Consider the following 22,100-nt stretch of genomic DNA (forward strand, 5'->3'; position numbering starts at 1 on the left):
TCTAAAAGCACACAACTTCATGTGACAAGGGTGTTTTTTGTGTGTTTTGTTTACGTTATTAACACGCAACTTCGACGACCAAATTGAGCTCAAATTTTCACAGGTTTGTAATTTCATGCATATGTTGAGATACACCAAGTGAGAAGACAGGTTTTTAACAATTACCAATAGTGTCTAGGATCTATAAAAAGAGCAGACGGAGCCTCAACCAGAGCCAAAGCCATATAAATATCAAATGAATTGTAACTGTATTGAAGATTAAAGCCACAACTGGCAGGACGACCAATGCAAGAACAATACTGAGTTATATCCAAACAGGAGTACGTGAATTCTCTTCATATGGTGCAACCTACTAACAAACATCTGCCTCTTTTTTAAATACTTTGTAGATCCTCAAAATATTATATTAAAGACCAATTCGAGAGAGGCAAAGGCCCTGGAAGAGCGGTCTTATTTTCCGAGAGGTGAAGTTAAGTTGTACAAGATAATTGCCTGGCGGCTCTGGGACCCCCCCCCCCCACCCCATACCAAGATGAGCATGGAATAGCTGCTCAAGAGTAAGTCAATAGTTTCCCCAATACTGTAAAATTAATAATCTTTCTTTTACGTAAGGGTGCACCCCGCAAAGTAAAATCCCCAAAAAGATATTGCCAAACGCTACATAAAAAAATACATTTAACATAAGTCTCACGTGAGACTTATAGTATGTTAAAGGAACACGTTGCCTTGGATCGGACGAGTTGGTCAAAACAAAAGCGTTTGTAACCGTTTTTTATAAAATGCATATGGTTGGAAAGATGTTTTAAAAGTAGAATACAATGATCCACACAAGTTTGCCTCGAAATTGCGTGGTTTTCCTTCTACTGTGCGAACTAACATGGTCGGCCATTTATGGGAGTCAAAATTTTGACCCCCATAAATGGCCGACGTGTTAGTCGACGAGGTAAAAGGAAAACCACGCAATTTCGAGGCATGTTTGTGTGAATCATTGTATTCTACTTTTACAACATCTTTCTACCCATATGCATTTTATAAAAAAACGGTTACAAACGCTTTTCAAAGACCAACTCGACCGATCCAAGGCAACGTGTTCCTTTAAGTGTGTTATGTAGCATTTAGCAATATCTTTTTGGGGATTTTACTTTGCGGGGTGCACCTTAAAATGCTTATTTACAATTTACTAATGATGCACCAAACCTTGCAATCTAAATTATTTTTATTATCCATTGATGTGTATCCAATTAATACAGTTTTAATAATGGTCAAAATAGTACCAGAAAAATACAAGGACGCCCTCCACGTCGCGACACAGACAGGTTCACAGGAGTGCACGCGTCACTACAGAAATTGTAAGCCCCCCTTTTTTTTATGTCATTCAGAAACATATAGTTGAATGGTCAGATAAGTTTCTAATACTCGTTACCAATCATGTATGGTTTAATACTGATCAACCGAACGAACTTTTCTAAGAACGCAAACAGCTCAGTTCTTATTTTCGATCTGCCAAAATGTTTAGGAAAAAAAGAAGACATTTCTCTATGAACAAACTCTACCTGGCAAGCAGATACAAACATGGTGTTACCGAAAACCATATTTAACCTTGTTCTTGTTGTAAGCATGTGCTGACGACAAGATATCACACAGGATTTTTTTTTTTTTTTTTTGGGGGGGGGGGAATGGGGGGGGGGGGGTGATAGAATCAACAACCATAAAATAAAAGTGATCCGAATACAGAGAACATTGTCAAGGTTTATTAAAATGTGAAGTAAGAAATGTTCCGTTTTATAAACAATAAAAGTCAGATAATCATCAAAGAATTACTCTGAATTAATACACGTAATGAAATGGCACATTACATAACTCTGAATAATATTAACAAGAATACAATATTCTTAGTAGGAAGAACGCCCATTTTAAATAAATAAGAATGGGTTTAGTTTTTAATAAACTAGCTTTTGCATAAGTACTTATTATAATACCTAATGATAGGAGATTTGTGGAATTATTAGCGACAAAGATGACTCCATTACCTTCACTTGAACTTGTTAATTGTTGATGCAACAATCCAGTTCTTCTCCCGTTTTAATGCAACTGTTTTTGACCCAAATCAAGCACCCCCTCATGTGTTGTGTGATCATGATTCTTACCACCTGTTTGTTTCTGAAAACATACTTGTCACTCCAAATTAAGCATGCTCAATACACTGCAGTGTTAAAATATTGTGATATTATTGTGCAAAAGAAAAAAATGCTTCTAATGAAAATACTGAAATTTCAATTACATAACAAGTTGGTTGTTCACCAAAAAGCACAAAGAATATACGACTTTCAGATCAGATATCAAAGTGCCATACGAGTTAAAATTGTGAATTACAGTGACATATACACAACTATTATATAAAAAGAATAAAAATATTAATAGCAAACATTTCGTATGAAAGTAAGAAAACGACTTGTTGACTTAGAAGGAATAATTTGGATTCAATAAATGTTTACAGTACAATTTTGATAATTTTCTGAATAAAAAGTACATGTGTTTAAAAAACAAATGCCGAGAGGTGCCACGTGTACAAAATAGTTAAGGAAGATAATAATGAACTAGTGGTTCAGTGTTCACCTACAAAATGCGTTAATTTTCTGTTAAGCTTTTCATTGGGTGTTCTTTTCAACAAAAAATATACACCAACACGGACCAAAGATAAAGGATAGACTTCTTCCGTGAGGAAAACACTGAAGTGAGCTTCTTCAAAGATTTGCGGTGATCTTAAAATAGTAAGTCGACTATAGGCCCAATTTCATTCAGCCTATTATAAGCACAAAGTTGTGCTAAGCACAGGAAAAAATTGTTACAGGCCAAAATTCCTCTAAGTTGACATTGTTGAAAATGGCGCCCATCCATTATTTGATTTGCAAAAAAAAAATTGCTGATTAGTATTTTCTGCTAACAGCTCTATACATTTGGGACCAGATTAGTTTCTCTAAAAGATTGAATAGCGGTGGCACAGAGATCTGCTTATGGCAATATTTACCTGGGATTCCCAAAACAACACCACGAGCAACAAGCAAACAAACTAACAAAGAAAAACCTACACTACATTGCTTATATTTGAGAGCAGGAAATGCATAAATAAATATTCTTATGTCATATTCTGTTACAAAATATAATCATAATTAGCTTTAAAAGCAGTGGACACTATTGGTAATTGTCAAAGACTAGCCTTCACAGTTGGTGTATCTCGACATATGCATAAAATAACTAACCTGTGAAAATTTGAGCTCAATCGGTCATCAAAGTTGCGAGAAAATAATGAAAGAAGAAAACACCCTTGTCACACGAAGTTGTGTGCGTTTAGATGCTTGATTTCAAGACATCAAGTTCTAAACCTGATGTCTCGAAATCAAATTTGTGGAAAATTACTACGTTCTCGAAAACTATGGCACTTCAGAGGGAGCCTTTTCTGTTTTATACCACCAACCTCTCCCCATTACTCGTCACCAAGAAAGGTTTTATGGCAATAATTATTTTGAGTAATTATACCAATAGTGTCCACTGCCTTTAATGATTACCACTTGCGTTTCTCAAAATGGTCAATAAACCTCACTCTCATCTGAAGATCAAAGACACAGACTATCCGACGTATGGTCCCAAGAAAATAAGATCAAGACTTGGGGACTAACGGGGCAACATTTCATGCAAAACTTTAAGCAGAAACATTCTATATTCGGCACCCCAGTTTGTCAACTTAATATCCTTCATGTATCTTTAAATAAAGCATATCAGCGTCCATCTGGGACACTTTTTGCCCTACGAGTTCCACTGGAGTGTGTTGAGTTATTGGATGGCTCATCCTGCCCTTCCTCCGATGCTACGGGCTCTCGCGTGGCTACATCGTTCAACACACTACACACCTCCAAATCCTTCAATTCCTCCTCAATGTCCACATCAAAGTTCAGCACAGTAGGGTCAGAAAACTCCTGCATTCTCCTCGAGAACTCTTCGAATTCAAGCAGGTCCGGGTGAATATCATCTGATGAGGATACATTGTGCTTCTTGCTGGTCCCAATATGGAACCATCTATCCATCCAGGCGGCAACTTTGTCCACGAGAGCAGTCGTTTCTTCGGGTGGTTTATTACTCGGCTCAATGCTAGGTATGCTCTTACGAGACTCTTTGCGGCCCGTGTCTGTTTTGTTGGGATCCGAGTCCAGCACCACACCGGGTCCTGCTTTGATCCTCTCCCTGAGTTGCTCACTCTTTAAGCACCTGCTCCAAGCTTCGAAGGCCACCTTGAAGGCTTTCAGGAGGTACACAACCATCGCACGGGCAAGCACGGGGTCACGGCAAAGGAATGCATGACACACAAATTTCTCCTCGGTTGAGGACTTGGCGGATTTCAAAGCCTTATAGTCTTCAACTTTGCCCTTGGTGTTGACATCAACAACCACAGTGCCACCATTGCTACCATTATTTGAACCTACCCCACTACTACCGCTGTCTTTCTCCTGCGCCTGGTCACTTTTCGTCTGTGGACGATAGTTAGTCACGATAGTAAAGACGTTTTGATACGTCTTGTCAGCCGCTCCATACGTCACCGAGTAAATCGGAATGAATGTCTCCCGGCCACTCCGATGGCCAGATTTCTCCGTGACCCATATACCCCTACTGGAGATGGTCAAGCTGACCGTCTGAAGCTCCCGGCCCTGGGCCTTCTTGACGAGATCGCTTACGGCATGCCTGGTGCACTCTCGACCCATCTTTGTCTTGGTCAGGGTGCGACCCAGGTAGTGCACATCGAAGAACGGTAGCTCGCCGTTCAGCTCCAGCTGAGCTTTCTTCTTCTTCTTTCGACCGAGAAGACCTGCCATGTTGTGTTCTGTCTCTCTTGTTCCGATAACCAATCATCAGTTTTTAAAACTCCATACTGCTTACTCTTTCTCTCCCAATATCTGGAATTATAAATTATATTAAAGACACCATCAGTTTGATATTTCAAAAAGCTTAATGGTCAAGAGCAAAATGGTTCATCAGTAAGCAAAATGGTCAACGAACTTCCGTCTTGACCAACTGGCAAACGTTTGTATCAATCATGTCTGCAACACTGGCCATATTATTCTAAGATAACTCACGATTGAGAGAATTATACAGAGTGCACAGAAAGATAAAAATCATCCCCCAATTCTTCAGAAACCTACCACCAAATACCACTAGGGCTGACTGAGCTGTTTCATTTTACAGATAATCGCAAGTTTTTCTTCGTGGTTTTATTTTCGACCCCATCCCCTTTTTCTCGAATTTGCTGAAGTGATGCCCCAATTCTTCAGAAACCTACCACCAAATACCACTAGGGCTGACTGAGTCTTAAGATTTCAATAATTGTTCAACTATTATTTTCTTCCTCCAAGCATTATACTATGTACATGTGTACAGGGTTTTATTTTGTTAGGGTATATTATCTGCTTATATGCACACCCAAACTAAATCCCGGCACTCATTTGGTGTTCATCATCATGATTTTTCACAGAGCCATTTTGAGGTATGATGGACACGTTACCAGGGCTTCATTTGGTTAGGGTTAATAAGCTTCGGCTGCACCCCCCCCCCCCCCCCCCCCTCCTCTTATAAAGCACGAAGCTGTTGCATTTTACAGATAATCGCAAAGTTTTTCTTCGTGGTTTTATTTTCGACCCCATCCCTATTTCTCGAATTTGCTGAAGTGATGTTTAATTTTGGAGACTCTTGCAGTAAATTACTAGAATCGTGGTTCAAATTTCAAAAGATGGTACCCAAGGCTTGTTATTCCTTGTCCTTTTCATTAATGTTGTCTTTGGATAACAGATTATTTCAGGTTTAGCAGTGATTTTTTCGTAGGGAACAATAAGTGTCTCTCGTTAAAGGATTCGGGTACTTTTTCAAAATGTCCACAGATTTACATTAAACTTACATGGTTTGGAGATAATGATAGTGGAAAGCTTCCCTTGAAATATTACTAATTGAGGTTCTGTAGTTTTGATAAATGAGTTAAACAAGTATCAGTAAGACGCAATATATTATAGCATGTAAAATTCCATTAACCAGGTATTATATTATACCATAATCATAGCATAACTTAATACGTTTTACATGCTAAAACTGAGACAATTTTTGTTTTACTCATTTCTCAAAAAACTACAGCACCTCAGTTAGTAAAATTTCAAGGTAAGCTTTCTACTATCATTATCTTCAAACTGTGTAAGTTTAATGTAAAGCTGTGGACATTGTGTTTTTTTGTCATACAAAAAGTATATACCCTTTAACGGCTACCTGTAATTTTATGTCAAATATTTGTTATAAGGACGACAAGAATAAAGGCTTCACAGGCAACTTGTGTAGGCTAAATGTTAATGACAATGGAGCCAATTAGCTTCATTGTAATCTTCTTTTCATCATCATCACGAATATGTCGACTTAGCAATTAATCTGTAATGAGCCCTTTGGTGATCAAAATTTACGATAATTTCGTTACCATGACAACGGATTCCATTAGGCAGTCTGACATTGATATATGTTGTGTTCGGCAAAACACAATTTCAAGCCACGGTGTTGGTAATCGGCATAAGCAGCCATTTTGTAATGAATGACTGGTTGTGAATGTGGCTGTAATCAAGGTTGATTTAAATCAATGTTTGCCCTAATCTTTTTGTTGACATGGCCAGTAGGACCAGTTGTCTTTGCATTTTAATAGTCAATTCATTTTTTTTCACTAGTCAATCTTCTAAATGATATGGAATATAATTATTAATTTTTTTATACTTTTTTTCTGGGGGGGGGGTATCTATACACCGATGTGTGTTAGCACTGTTTATTACTAAGTAATTTCCAGAGTCCTGTGAAAACATATCACAGGCATATTACTCGGGTCGGATTCGAACCCACGGCCCTTGCAATTCTAAAGCAGTGTTTTACCAACTAGACTACCGAGATTGCCCGGTAACTAGAGGCAGTTCGAATCTACGTTTTGGCAGCGGGTACCGCAACGAATAGTTGTTAAATTTGCATCGGGATATTTTTCCAGACCGAAACTAGCCAGCAGAGTCACTTGAAGGTAGTTCTGGCTTGTATTGAGGTGTTTTAATTGCCATTTGGCCAGAGGGCTAATGGAGAATGCTATAATATCGGTCATGAGAAAATCGAGCAGTCTATACAGGGATACAAACAGGTGATATTCTATGCGAAATGTATTAACGTAACATTCGCACCGGTTTTCAATTATTTTTATTTGCACCAGGAAAAACGTCAACGGATCTCGACATACTGCAGTGACTGACTTTGTGAAGGCCCACTCATGCTTATATTAGACGCATTCTGCAGAATTGAAAGAGCTTCGGGTTTTAATGTGTAAACGTGTCAAAGTTCATGTGAATGGAAACTATAAAGCACTCACATGCCATTGGTTTTAAAAAGGTCTATATAGTTGTTTGTGAGATAAAAATGATTTGGAAAAAAGCTGTGTTACTTGAATGTCAAGTGAGCATTGCGATTTTTGTGAACAAAATCAGCTGTGTATTTTGACCTTTGCCAAAAAACATAAGGATCCATGAGAGAGAGAGAGAGAGAGAGAGAGAGAGAGAGAGGAGAGAGAGAGAGAGAGAGAGAGAGAGAGAGAGAGAGAGAGAGAGAGAAAACAAAGGTGTCTGTTTAAAAAAAAAATATTAAAAAATGTAGCTGTAACAATACATAGAAGTGTTTCGTCCAGCAATTTTGCTTAGCAAAACATTTTGACTGAACTTATTTTGCACACTTCATTTGTGAGTATAGCTAATGAAATTATGTTTTGTAGCATTTTGCTCTGTTATACAGGGAAAATCGTTCACTGAGGTAGAGTCAAATGAATAGCAAAAAGGAGTGCCAGTTATTAGTTCATAAAATTGAATGTTCAACCATAATTGAAAAATCAATAATAATAATAATAATAATAATGTACATTTATAGGGCGCACATATCCATTGAAAATGCTCAAGGCGCCAACAAGAAAGTCATTAGAATGAAAAAACAAAACCGAAGGAAATTAATTAATTAAAAGCAACTCCCATCAGATGAGTTTTTAACTGTTTCTTAAATATTGATATGCTGGTGCATGACCTAATGGGTGGTGGTAAAGAGTTCCAGAGACGAGGGGCTGCTGCAGCAAAGGATCTATCCCCCCATGATCTGTTCGTTCTAAATATCAAATCAAATATACTTATATAGGTCCCATACAAAAATTGTGTGGAGCATTACAGCACTATGATAACAGTGACAGCTGCAGCCATGTGATTAACGGAGCAATTTGTTTGTATTAAAGTAATAGGGCGGTCGATTTGAAAACACTGTGTCAGATCTGACTCATGCCAACGCATTTGAAATTAAACATGGCTCCCGAGTCAAACCGAGTTTTACTATCCCTCCTATTTTGCAATATAGAGTCTTTCTGAAGTTGAACATTATCACATGTCGAACCTTAGGACAATGTCACACGGGGTAGTTTACAAGAAACCAGTTCCAGGCAATCTCAAATGAGAGAAAAATATTCACATCGAATGTTCTTATAATTTTCTTGGGAATCATAAGACATTGTTTGGGAAATTACTCTAGCAAGCATTGCAGTTGGTCGCCCCTATAGTTGCCCTTAAAAGTTGGATTTCCTGAGGTCATAACTTTAAAATGGTTTTCGGTACCCTTCAAATACATTTTTTAATTTTTTAAAATAAAAAAAACGTTCGATTACGCCACATTACAATCATACGGTGTCTGCATTTATTTGGAAAAATGTTTACTCTTGAATTATATTGACACACAATTAATAATACTGCATTGAATGTGAACTTTTGCCCGGCGTGGCAAAAAAATACTATTAATTTTAAGTTAAGGCCCGTTTTTTCAACAACCCACATGTTTCAAATTTTGCTCTGAAAATGTATCAAGTGAAATTACATTTTACACCATGTTAAAACGCAAGCAAGTTTAGAGTATTTGTTCATTACAAAACTCAATTTGACCTTGGAGCCTCTCTTTAATGTTATTGTCTCCGTAATTAGTGATTCACTTGCTATATATACATTACAATACCACACCTAGACATGTACACAATTAATTACATTTCCATCTAAAAAGTTGAGAGATATGAAATAACATTCTGTGTGGCTGTCTGCTTGTTCATCGTTTTTTGGTGTTTTTTTTTTAAACAAAAGCACTGCACGTTTAGGCACAGTAACTGTAAAACAGCGTTTAGTGTTTAAAGGCAGTGGACACTATTGGTAACTACTATAAAAAAAAATACTAGCATAAAACCTTACATGGTAACGGGTAACCGGGAGCTGTGAGAAACGGCTCCCTCTATAGTAACGTAGTTTTCGAGAAAGAAGTATTTTTCCACGAATTTGATTTCGAGACCTCGGATTTATATTTTGAGGTCTCGAAATTAAGCATAAAGCACACAACTTCGTGTGTTAAGGGTGTTTCTTCTTCCATTATTATCTCGCAACTTCGATGACCGATTGAGCTCAAATTCCCACAGGTTTGTTATTTCGTGCGTACGATGAGATACAGCAGGTATGGGAAGACTGGTCTTTAACAATTACCAATAGTGTCCACTTAAAACAGTTACAAAACATGTTTAAATGAAAGGGCGTTTAGAAAGGTGTTTGTAAGCTAATCAAAAAATCTAAATTTGTTTAGATTTGTTATAGAAGTAAGTATTTACTTGTGTAGACGGAGTAACACATACCTGTGTTTTATTTCACTTTTGTTTTTATCCTATAGGCAGCCCATGTTTTTTTTTTTCTGTTGTTGTTTGTTGTCCCATATTTTGGTATTTATATTTTTGTATTTTGTTAAAATTAAATGTGTGTTTATATTAATGTCTTTAACTAAAATGTGTTTCATATGTATGTGAAGTTATATGCCTGGATAGAGCTGTTAAACACATATTTTGAAGTTAAATGGGCAAAAGCACTGCACATACAGCACATACATCATAGTAGATTCGCAGAGCACAACATACAATGACATGAATCGTAATATTGATTGCTAAACATAAAACATTATTATTTATTGATTACGTTTTCATAACCACTGAAAATGTCCCACCCCTGTCTACTCTATTTCGCAAATTAAGCAGGGTTAACACAAGGGGTCAATCAATTTAAAACAAATAATATGGATAAAATTTGCCGCAAAGGAAGAAGTATAAGTAAGTATACCGGTAAAGGTGTCAGAACTGAAAAATCCGACAACCTTTTTGATTTTATAAATGAAATAATGGTCTTATATATATGTATGCATGTGCATGTATTTTTCACTTTATTAGCACCTTTTATTTATTAAAAAAAAAAGGGCTTACCCCATAGGCCTACACGTAAATATGTATCAAAACTGGTTCTTGATATCAATATTTCTCTAAAAAATCTTCTGCCAAAGTTGCAAAGTAAACCCACCTTTTAACATTTCCATATTGCATGGTATGGAATATATATCATGTAAATGTAGTATACATGTGTCAACATTGTCAATGTGCTTTACGCAAACCAACATACGTATGACTTACCTAAAACTGATGACACGCAGAATACTTTAGTGAGCAGTGTTTCGTCTCATTGCGACAGATGATGACGATGGCACTCCCAGCATGCGAACCACTCATCAGCCCCACGATCTGACTCGATGCTGCCAAGACTGGAACAAGTCTTGAGATGTTGTGTGTTATTATATAACGGAGGACGGAAGAGGGTGGGATGAGCCCACCTTACAATTCACACAGAACAATGGTATCGGATGGGCGCGGAGCAAACCTTAACCATCATCATTGCTGCAAATAGCATAGCTATATCGATCATCTATACATGACGCACTGTGTGTAGTTCGCCCTGTGTAGTTGGATTTAGCATGAGTGTTATGATGGGAGCGTATACACACACAGTATAGCATTGTACAAAAAACCGGCTGCCTTCACAAAAAATGGCTGAGGCTTCATGGTCGACTTGCTGGCAAGAATGCTGGATTATCTACTAATATTTATGTATTGCAATCCATTTGTTGTTTCGTTTCATGCTGGTTGGGCCCCGCTTCATTCATCATATAATTTCGTTGATAAAAAGTACGAGCTGGGACCGGGTCAACCTTTGTGACGTAGCCATAAACACAGACGTCATTAAATACAGTTTTCTAAAGTAGTCACCTTTTTTTTCACGGGTGAACTCTGATGTAAAAAAAAAACGGACATGTCTGATCGCACCCTATAATGCCAACCCTTAATACTATAATCTCATTATTAAAAAAAAAAAAAAAGGAAAATAACCAGGAAAAATTAGCATCTGAATACTGATTTTCATTCAGTTGACTGAGCAGAATGAATTATTTAAAGTGGGTTCCACCATTTATACATCAACGCCTTTTGCTCAAAATTATCAAAATACTTCATTATTATGTTATCCTCCGACGTATACTATGATACAAAATGAAAGTCACCATTGGCTCAATGAACTGTAACAAAGTGTAAAGTCACTCCGAAAAAAACTCACCACGTGTTCATGACAACTATTTAAAGGCAGTGGACACTGTCGGTAATTACTCAAATTAATTATTTGCATAAAACCTAACCTGGTAACGAGTAATTTGGAGAGGTTGATAGTATAAAACATGGTTAGACACGGCTTCCTCTGAAGTAACGTAGATTTCGAGAATTCCTAGAACTTGATTTCGACACCTCAGAATTAGATTCTGAGGTCTCGAAATCAACCATCTGAAAGCACACAAGTTCGTGTGACAAGGGCGTTTTTCTTTCATTATTATCTCGCAACTTCGATGACCAAGTAAGTTCAAAATTTACAGGTTTGTTATTTTATGCAAATGTTGAGATACACATGTCATTTTTCTGGTTGACTTATTTGTCTATGTTGAAAAATCATGCAATTCTACTTCCAAAAATATTACATCATTACATTAAAAGAAATGATGAACACAATTATGCAGAATAGATTCATTATGTGTTGCTCAAATAAATATACGATACAATGAGCAGCTGACTGACAGTTGAATGTGACAAAATAATAGATCATTTTGAAGGTTGATCGGATATGTTTTCCATATTTCCTCGCTATACAGACACAAACGAAAGAGACCAACAGTGTCAAATTACAGGCGTTATAATTAAGCATGACGTATACGGGCACGGTACATTACAATAACCGAGTAAATCACGAGCTCATTACATTAAGTTGAACACATCAAGGAGGAAAGGTCCATATGAAAGGTCTCAACCAAGAAAAACGATAATGCACAGAAAAAATGAAAGGAAGACAACCAGCCAAGACGACCAAAGATCCAAATAGTTCGATCAAGTGATGAATACTCTAATCGGCATGTCACTTGTGCCGTCGTGCGAGCCACGAGCCATCAGTTATGTTGCGATCGACGATAAGAAGAAGGCAACAATTTCAATGTAAAGTTATTGCGAATGATTTGGAGTTGAACAAAAGAAAAATTTACAAGAGTGGGAGTCGAACCAACGACCCACGGATTAAAGAGCAAGCGCTCTACCAACTGAGCTATCTTAGCAACTAATATTGATTATTATGTGTTTATTACCAGGGAAGTAGGCTTTCAGTAGCTTGCAAATTTCGACACAATGTAAATCAACAGTTAGACTAACAATATACAACTATACACAATACATGTAGTACTAAAATGAGTGACTTCCCACCCAAAATCGAAGCATAATAGCGCCCTCCAGCGATTATACTCGAAGTTAAGAAAAACAGAAAAACAAGTTTTGGTTTGGTATCGTCATGCACCGAGACAACGTGACCTCATTACAAGGTCATGTATTCTAACAATACGAGTGAATCACCGTCCGCGTGTTCACGCAGGTAATGTTGAATACAACTTTTCAAGAAAATGCAAAAACCCACAAACAATTTGGTTTATAAAAAATGAAAGTATGAACTTACCCCGACTCTTACCGGATGGTTGCAATTCACCAAAATTACAAGGTTCAACAGGTTCGGGAATTGGTGCGGTTTTGTACGAGAAAGGTTTTTAATTCCTTGCATGCTTGTTGTCGTTTCCATCCATACATCTCATTGAATACTCTGAAAATAAAAAATAATAGCTTGATATTAGGAATTCATAGTTGCTTTATTTGTGTTTTACATAAAAAAAAATCAACTCTTATTCAGGTCATTATACTAAACCAAAATCAGACGCATGCACAGGCTATCTGGGCATTTTATATTTTATTTTAATCTTCAGAAAATAAACACATCTTGGGTGGATTTCACAAAGGTAGTCCTAACTTAGGACTAGTCCTAGGCAATGCTAAGAGATAGGACTGGTCCTAAGTTAGGACCAGTAACTCATCCTAACTTAGGACTGGTCCTATCTCTTAGCATTGCCTAGGACTAGTCCTAAGTTAGGACTACCTTTGTGAAATCCACCCCTTGACTCTTAGTCGTACCGGGAGGGGGAAAAACATTAAAAGAGACAATATTTATTGGTCAATTCGACGCAGATTCCTGGTTACACTGACACAGAAATGGGTCAAATCCTAGGCCCGAAACCTGGATCAATTGACCAGTGGTTTTTGTTTGTTTGTGTTTGTGCATAAATAATTTGAGTTGAAACAAACGGTTCTTTTCAGAACCACCCCAACTCATTTAGAGACACGCATTACATGGTGTTACCGCAAATCTTTCATAATCATAATAAATATTTGAACTATTCTCAAGTTGCAGGTTTTGACGGGCATGAGACGGTGGCTACACGAGCATATGGTGGTTTTGAGGCATTGCATAAGGTATCAATGAATCATTCGGTTTGGTAACACAAAGTGTATTCAAATCATTTTGCTGTGTAGATTTTTCTTCAAGAAAATGTTTTTCTCTTACCGGGGAGTAAATTTTCGGAATTCGTGAGACCAAACTTTGTTCTGAAAAGGTCGATTTCACAAAGAGTTATGACTAGTCCTAACTGAGGACTAGTCCTAGGAGATATACAAATTGCATGGATAGTCCTAAGTTAGGACGAGTAACTGGTCCTAACTCGAGATAAGACTAGTCCTAACTCTTTGTGAAATCCACGGCAGCTTATAAACTACTACCTGCATGATGGAAGGTATAATAGCAAATCTGATAATATAATAATTTCTAGGGGATTTCTCGTTATTCATCACTGCTGCGGAATGCGGAGTGAGTTCTTAAGATATTTGTCTCGACGTTTCGACTAGCCTGCTTTTTAGACATCATCAGGTGACTCCTAATACATATTGTCAAGCTCATCATCAAATAAACGTTAGTTTAGGTGGTCTTTTAATCGTGACTTAAATGGTTAATACCAAACTCGTCCTTTCAAGGAATGGAAATCCTTTCATTGAACTTTCCCTTTCCTAACTCAAAAATCAATATTTATTTTGGAGACTTGAAATGTTAGTCCTTCTGCTTATGAAGAATCACATATCTTCCATATTATGCCCGACTGAGCCGGTGAGGGGGTGGGGGGGGGGGCACACAAAAGTTGTCGTTTGGGTTAAAGGGGCAGTGGACATTTATGCAATGTTTAATGAGGTATATACCGAAGTTCAAAAAAAAGATGAATCATTCATAAAGCATAGAGGAACGTGTTAATTGAAATTATATAAGTTTCAACGTTTGAAAGACGCTTATTTGGTTAACAAGGGTGAGTATTGAGTTTAATAACTCATCCCTGTTGGTTGATAGACATTTTGTAACAAACGGTTAAAGTAAGCTGACAGTATATAGCAAGTTCATTTCATAATTAAAAAAAAAACCTTTCTTAATACAATTCATAAAATTAATAAAAATGTAATAAAAGTTTAACATGACCTCTGCTTATAGAAACAAATAATATGCCTAACTGCGCCTTGAACACACAGCAGGGTGGATACGTGCGCATTACAAGTCTTATTATTATTATTATTAACTCCTGGCACGTTTACTTTGTGCAAGTATTTTAATTGTACTTTCATGTTATTTAGTCGATAAAATTCAAAATAATTTTGTCCATATGCCTATTGTAAAATTACGATATAATGTATTTAATAACGACTTTGCAATTTACTGTTATGGGAACTCTTGAAAACATTCCAGTGCATGGCATAACATGAGTCTGAATCATAAGCCGACGACTGTTTTATTTGACTAGTTTAATATACTGCATGACGACGTGCAAAATATCTTTGTAGCAAATGCATTTTCCTTAAGTTGACATAAGTATTTGATTGGCCGAAGGAGAAACTGCTGACGGAAAGCAAACTTTCTAGAGAATTGTGATGTTTTAACCTGGCAGAGGTGCCATCGGATACAGAACCTAAACTGAAACAGCCGCAGGGATAAGGTATTTTTAACCCAGCAACGAAGGTACCGGTGTGCACCACGGTCCGTTTGGATCAGCTCACGCAGAAAACTTTTTATGTCTCCCTGCTCGCTGGTGCATGCATTTCCTCTTAGAAAGAAAAAGGCTCTATAGAAAGTTGTCTGCATAACAACAAAGCCGTGATCCCTTCTGCAAACTACATGTACATGTACGTGCGTAGGACCATGGTACCACTATATACCTGGATAATTTTATTCAATCGAATCACAGGTGCGGCATGACAAGGTGATTTTTGTTTTCACAAAACTTATTTTTCATGCCGGATCGAGGCCAAATTAAGCGCCATGAGTATACGTGATTGGAGTGACATAAACACAACAGCTTGGTGATCAAGATGGCGTCCAAAGTTCTTCTCAGACGGAAGAAAGACGACAAGAAGATAACGAAGAAACTGGTTGGGACGATAGAGCAGGAAAACCTGGATAAATGCCCCGTGTTTAGGGTGCGTTACCTTGGCAAGACTCCGGCACAGGGAGAATATGGCAGAGAGTTCATTCAAGAACCAGTGGAGACTCTATTAAAACTTAAGGACAGAAACCCCAAGCTTCCTAAAACAGTCCTTCAAATCACAGAGAGGGGATTTCACTTCCTGGGTGTGAACGGTACATTCGGCAAAGAGAAACATGTCCTGATTCCGATACATCATGTCTGCTACGGTGTTGCCGATGAACAGAACCCTCATGTATTCGCCATCATCACACGGACGGATTCGAACCCGGAGAACAGTCTGTTGGAGTGTCACGCCTTCCTGTGCGATCGTCAGAAGGTGGCGGCCCAGATCACCTACTGGCTACTTAGGACCTTCCTGCAAGTGTTTGAGGACTTGCAGAGGAGGAGACGGGTCCGGCAGGAGAGGAAGATACGGCGACTCCAGGACGCGGCGCTGGACCCCGCTACCAATGCTGCCCGTGCAGCTGGATACACCGATGGAAATCCAGGGTATACAGGTGCTGATTTAAACTCACCTACAGACTCCATTGGTCCGGACATTTATAGTGTGACTTTAGAGGGATCTAAGGATAACGGCACAGTTACTGCTGTGGGGTTGACTAAAACTAGACCGCACAGTTTCATCGAGTCTGGACCACGGAAAGACCAAATGATACCGGAGAGTCTTCCGGCTAGTGGTGGGAAGAAATTCGCTACTGTCCCCTCCAGATATAGCTCACAGGAACAGCCAACTTCCAGGAATGGAGCAAGAGTACGACAACCCGTGCAACAGATGCACAACTCACACGAATCGCTCGTCAATCGCCATCCTGCTTTGAAGGTTAGTGTTTCAGCCGGGGCTATAGGCCTACCTCGAACTGAAAGCAACCCAACTAAAAAAGTTTCGGTTGGTTCTGGACCCCCAGTGGCACCCCGATGGTCACGTAACTCTGATACCACAACTCCCCACACCCAGTCTTTTATTGACAGTGGAAGGGGATCCAAGGAGTACCGCGAAGACCCACGGGGGAAACCCCCAGTACCACTACCTAAGAAACCACCCCCTCCCCTGCACCACCAACAGCAGGAAATTGTGCAGCAACAGGAGAGGAACCGGTACATAAAGAATGCCAACGCAGGTGTCTCACCGGTGAAAACACCTCATCAGGGATCTTGGAACGGTGGTGGTGGGCGACATGGAGCTCGCTCCGTCTCCTCTTCATCAAGAATGAGTTCTTCCTCCGGACAAAACAGCGCCAACAACTCACAAACTACCGCGGAGTCAGACTTCGTCTTCATTGAAATGTTGCAGGAGGAATTCTCCGGGCTTGATGTGGAGTCTAGCGATACGGCCTCCACTGTTCGCCGAGCTAACGCCTCTTATAACCCGAAGAATCGCAGCGTATCCTCCGGTGGGTCTGGAGGAGGAGCTGCCGCACCGCCCCTCGATCAAAAACTCAGCGGTGAAGACATCCAGAAACGAATCCGAGAGTGGCTGAGGAGAACGTCTCCAGACGTCGAGTCCGTGGCTTTCGACGATAACATTCTGGACCGGATTTCCTTAGCTGGAACTCTTGGCCACCATGACTCGAGGCGAGGTCCCACATCTCCATCATACGCACCGAGCGTTCGGTCGTCGGCGCAGTCCCCAATCGGCAGACAGCAAAGAAACGCGGCTGGGACCTTCAACCACATGCCATCGGACGGAGAGTATTTCTAGACCAGACATTTGTTTTTCTTCACCATGATTTTAATATACGAACACGGAATTGACTATTACAACCCAACAAAAAGGACCAATGGTACAAATGCAAAAATATTAAATGACCTGACGTTTCTACCCTAGCAGTCTTTTTGAAGGCTAAAGACAACCCACAAGAAAGACCCTGCTATAGAGTCGAAACACCAGACCATTTGTATTTGTTGTATGATTTTAATTCATGTTAGAATGCTGTGTAATGCCAGTGTTTGTATGGTCAAGTTCTTTTCAGTAGGGCATCAAGCACTACCATATACTTTGATGAACGAGTACATGTACATGAAAGTACAAGACCATCAAAATGGAACCCGAGTGTCGAGAAAAAACTAGCTCAGAACCATTTAGATAAAACTAACTTAGCTGGTATAAATAGAATAACGAGCGATTGTACACGGTTCTTTTTTTCTTTTGTATATCTGTCGAGCAATTATAATGTTCCAAACAAATCCTTTTTGCAGACAGGGTCAATGACATGTACATCAGGTTGGCACTTGGATGATACATGAGATCAATTCTCAATGTTTTGGTTAATATTAAAAACATTATACTCGGTTGCTTACGTTTCCAAACATTATTTTGCAATCATCTTTTCCCGAAACTAATAAATGATGATTTAATATTGACTATTATAAACAATTTTTCAAGATAATTGATGTTTCATCTCTTCAGACGAGGCATTTTCGCAATCAGAAAGCCTCAATATTGTCACTCCACACAACAATTAAAAGTCCCTCTGAATCATTTTAATAATAGTGGCCTATTTTTATAGAGCGCTCGGGTCCGTCAGGCAACTCATGGCGATGTTCAAACATAATATAGAATACAAAAGCAAGTACAATTTATAATCCAACACATATTTTGTTTGCAGTAAGATTAGAAAGTTTGTAGACTGTGATGGATTTAAGTAAAAAATTTTAAGTATTCATTTCAAGCATTTTTAGAAATTAAAAAGTAAACTGAAATAATGCATAATTGTCTAAGAAAACAACTTGTTAAAGCCATTATACACTTTCGGTTAACAGTATTGTCCAAGTCCCACACTTCGTGTATCACAATTTATATATAAAACAACAAACCTGTGAAAATTTAGGCTCAATCGGTCATCGGAGTCGGGAGAAAAAAAGGGAAAACCCACTCTTGTTTCCGCGCGTTTCACCGTGTCATGACATGTGTTTAAAATAAATCCGTAATTCTCGCTAACGAGAATTTATATTGTTTTACCGTTTTCTCAAAAAGTAAAGCATTTCATGGACTAATATTTCAAGAGAAGTCTTTCACCATTACCTTCTGTAAACCCTGTAAATTATGTGTAAATCTGTGAACTTTTTTTTTTCTGTACCGAAAGGAAATCATAATTAGGAAAAAAATTACTGGTAGTAAATTATGTTTAATATGAAAAAGTATGGTTTTTAACTTTGGAAAAAAAAATACAGGTGAGATTTCAACTGAAATAATGTATGGGTTTTCACTTTCACTTATTTGCTCTTTCTTTGGTAGAAGCGAGAAAATAATAATGTAAATTAAAATAATATTGTGCCAAAGTTTTATGGATAATTTCCCATGAGGTGTACACACAGTAAATTTATGATATAATTAATATAATATACTTATAGGATAAGAACTCCACATGACTATACCGTTACATTTACTTCAGTCTGATCCAAATAACTATTTTATGGGCTTGGGAATTAAAAAAAACTTTCTATTTTATACCCTAAAACACCACAGCAAATCATTCCCTGCTATAGCATTCCAATAACATTTCAACTTTGTGGACTATGAACCAATATCTTAGAAATGTTCTAAAAGTTCATCATGTATTTCTATTTAGAATCCTATATTTTTATGAATTAAAGACAACTATTTAGAAAACGTACATTTAAACTTGTTTTTTTTTCATTTTTAGTTTTGCATGTGTCGCATTTGATATTCTATTCCAAGTAAAAAGAATTTTTTTTTTTTTATGTAAACCTTACTCTGCTTTTCTGAAACTCCAACAGCTTAAGGAATCCCTCGAGACCAATGTGGCGCTGAGATATGTTTCTTCCTCCATGGGTTTATGTAGGGTCCAATTTGATGCACTCCTCAGCAGGGTGCAATTTATCTCTTTATAATACGGCAACGACATTGAGAAAACTTACTTAAAGACACCGGACACTATTGGTAATTGTCAACAAAGACCAGTCTTCTCACATTATGCATAAAATAAAATTTGAGCTCAATATTGGTCGTCGAAGTTACGAGATAATAATGAAAGAAAAAACACCCTTGTCACACGAAGTTGTGTGCTTTCAGATGTTTGATTTCGAGACCTCAAAATCTAATTCTGAGTTCTCGATATCAAATTCGTGGAAAATTACTTCTTTCTCGAGCCGTTTTCACGATGTTTTTTACTATCAACAGCTCCCCATTAATCGTTACCAAGTAAGGTTTTATGTTAATAATTATTTTTAGTAATTACCAGTGTCCAGTGCCTTTAAGTGGAATTCTGAATTGCGAAACAGCCTATAAGCAAGTCACCACACAAAGCAAGATGAGAACATGCGTTCGTGTCTGATAACAATTAAGCTCTGATTCTTATGAATATAATCCATTGGGGTTGAGTAATATGATGAGGAGACATACTGAAGATGTGTGTTTTATGGGGAGATAATGTTCCAAAGATGACAACTGATTAGAACCGGGTCTCTTTTTGTTATGTGAGTGGCAGGAGGCGCCGTGGGCTTATTTATTACGGATAACTGTTGAAAATGCATTGTTCACTCCCACTCAAAACAAATGTTGATGAAACTGCTTTAATTTGATCAAAATAAACTAATGAATAGAGTGAGATTTGCTGATCAAAGCCCAATTTCATTAAGCCTGCAAACACAAAAACTTGCTAAGCACCGACAATTATTGTATAGCAGAAACAGGTTGCCAACCCAAATTACACCCAGTTTGCATTTTGTTGTGGCTGGTGACCGACTTAATTGTTTGCAAAGCAAAGAAATTTTAAAGTCGGTCAGCAAAGAAATTTTGTCAAGCAGTTTCTGCCTAACAACTTTATAAGACTGCGTCCTATAGTCCGCGAGAAAAAAAAAAAAAAAAAAAAACTAGTTGGCACCAGATCTGACGTTACAAGTTAATCCATTGCTCGGACGTTGGAAACTTATCAACGAACTGTTTTAGGTGTGTTTTTATATTAATGAGAGGAATAACTCAAAAAATTGTCTCAAGAAGAGAAAAATTAAAGGATTTGGGTACTTTTTCAAAATGTCCATAGATTTACATTAAACTGACAGGGTTTGAAGATAATGATAGTGGAAAGCCTCCCTTCAAATATTACTTACTGAGGTGCTGTAGTTTTTGAGAAATTAGTAAAACAATGTCATAAAAATATGTTCGTAAATGATTAAAATAATTTTCGTCTCATGAGACCTAAATTTATTTCATGACATTGTTTTACTCATTTCCCCAAAACTACAGCACCTCAGCACGTAATATTTTCAGGAAAGCTTTCTACTCATTATAAATCATTATCTTCAAACTGTGTAAGTTTAGTGTAAATCTGTGGACATTGTGTTTTTTACCCTACAAAAGTTACATAGACCCTTTAAGTATAAACCATAACAAGAAAAAAGACCTGCAACGTATTCCTAGCAACCCAACCCAGGTTATAAGTTATGAGAACCCAATACCCCTGGTTGCCCCCCCCCCCACACACACACACCCCAAATGAAAGGAAGACATTTTCTATAAATGATTTAAATGTGTATTTTGCAAACATTACTGTGCACTATGCACTAGACAATGGGAGTTTAGGGTGCAGCGCTAACCTGAGTAAAATCTTGTAAAGAGCGCCACCAGTTGGTCAAACTATTTTCAAGGTAAAGTGCATAATGAGCTTACTTTTTAATGATGGTTCTAGATGAAACAGGGTGATTATACCAGTCCGTACAGGTTTCATGGTGATACAACACATAACCCTAAAATAGTTCATGCTTCGAATGTACAAAACGTAAAGTTACCGGACTCGGTGTATATCAGCAGACAAGTGATCATAGGGTGCGTTCGATTAGCTTCCCTGGGGATCATAGGGTGCGTTCGATTAGCTTCCCTGGGTCGACCCCGCGATGCTCATTCGGGTGAACCCCTGACAAGAGCTAAACGAACGCTCACTCACCGCTCTCGTAGTGACGTCATGCACCTGGGGCCAGCTCCCAAAGTGACCCACTCCACAAGCAGGGCACTGGGGGCTGACCCGGGTGAGCCCCTGGAATGACGTCAAAGCTATACGAACGCACTAGGGGAAGACCGGGGAAGCTAAACGAACCCTTTGAGTGATTACCAAATGTTTGGGGTTGAACAAAGTAAAAATTACTAGGAGTGGAACTCGAACCAACTGAGCTGTCTAGTCCTAACCCATGCTGGCAGTTTCTCTATTTTGTCATTGTTAGAGGTGCCAGTCAGGTAAAACACCAATATAATCAAGGGCTATAGATTAGCTCAGTTGGTAAAGCACCCACAT

General features: G+C 38.2%; 2 protein-coding genes across 2 annotated transcripts; one reads left to right on the plus strand and one right to left on the minus strand.

The window, feature by feature from the left end:
- Positions 1-1,774: 1,774 nt before the first annotated feature.
- LOC139937984 (uncharacterized) lies at positions 1,775-10,866 on the minus strand. Its single transcript, XM_071933302.1, has 2 exons — positions 10,562-10,866; positions 1,775-4,946 (listed from the first exon to the last, which is right to left on the minus strand). The coding sequence occupies exon 2, from the start codon at positions 4,863-4,865 to the stop codon at positions 3,777-3,779; it is 1,089 nt and encodes a 362-aa protein (XP_071789403.1). The 5' UTR covers positions 4,866-4,946; positions 10,562-10,866; the 3' UTR covers positions 1,775-3,776.
- Positions 10,867-15,563: 4,697 nt separating this feature from the next.
- On the plus strand, positions 15,564-19,405 carry LOC139939135 (uncharacterized). Its single transcript, XM_071934883.1, has one exon. The coding sequence runs from the start codon at positions 15,737-15,739 to the stop codon at positions 17,549-17,551; it is 1,815 nt and encodes a 604-aa protein (XP_071790984.1). The 5' UTR covers positions 15,564-15,736; the 3' UTR covers positions 17,552-19,405.
- Positions 19,406-22,100: the final 2,695 nt, after the last annotated feature.

This window comes from Asterias amurensis, chromosome 6 (genome assembly GCF_032118995.1).
Source record: "Asterias amurensis chromosome 6, ASM3211899v1".
In the NCBI taxonomy this organism is placed as follows: Eukaryota; Metazoa; Echinodermata; class Asteroidea; order Forcipulatida; family Asteriidae; genus Asterias; species Asterias amurensis.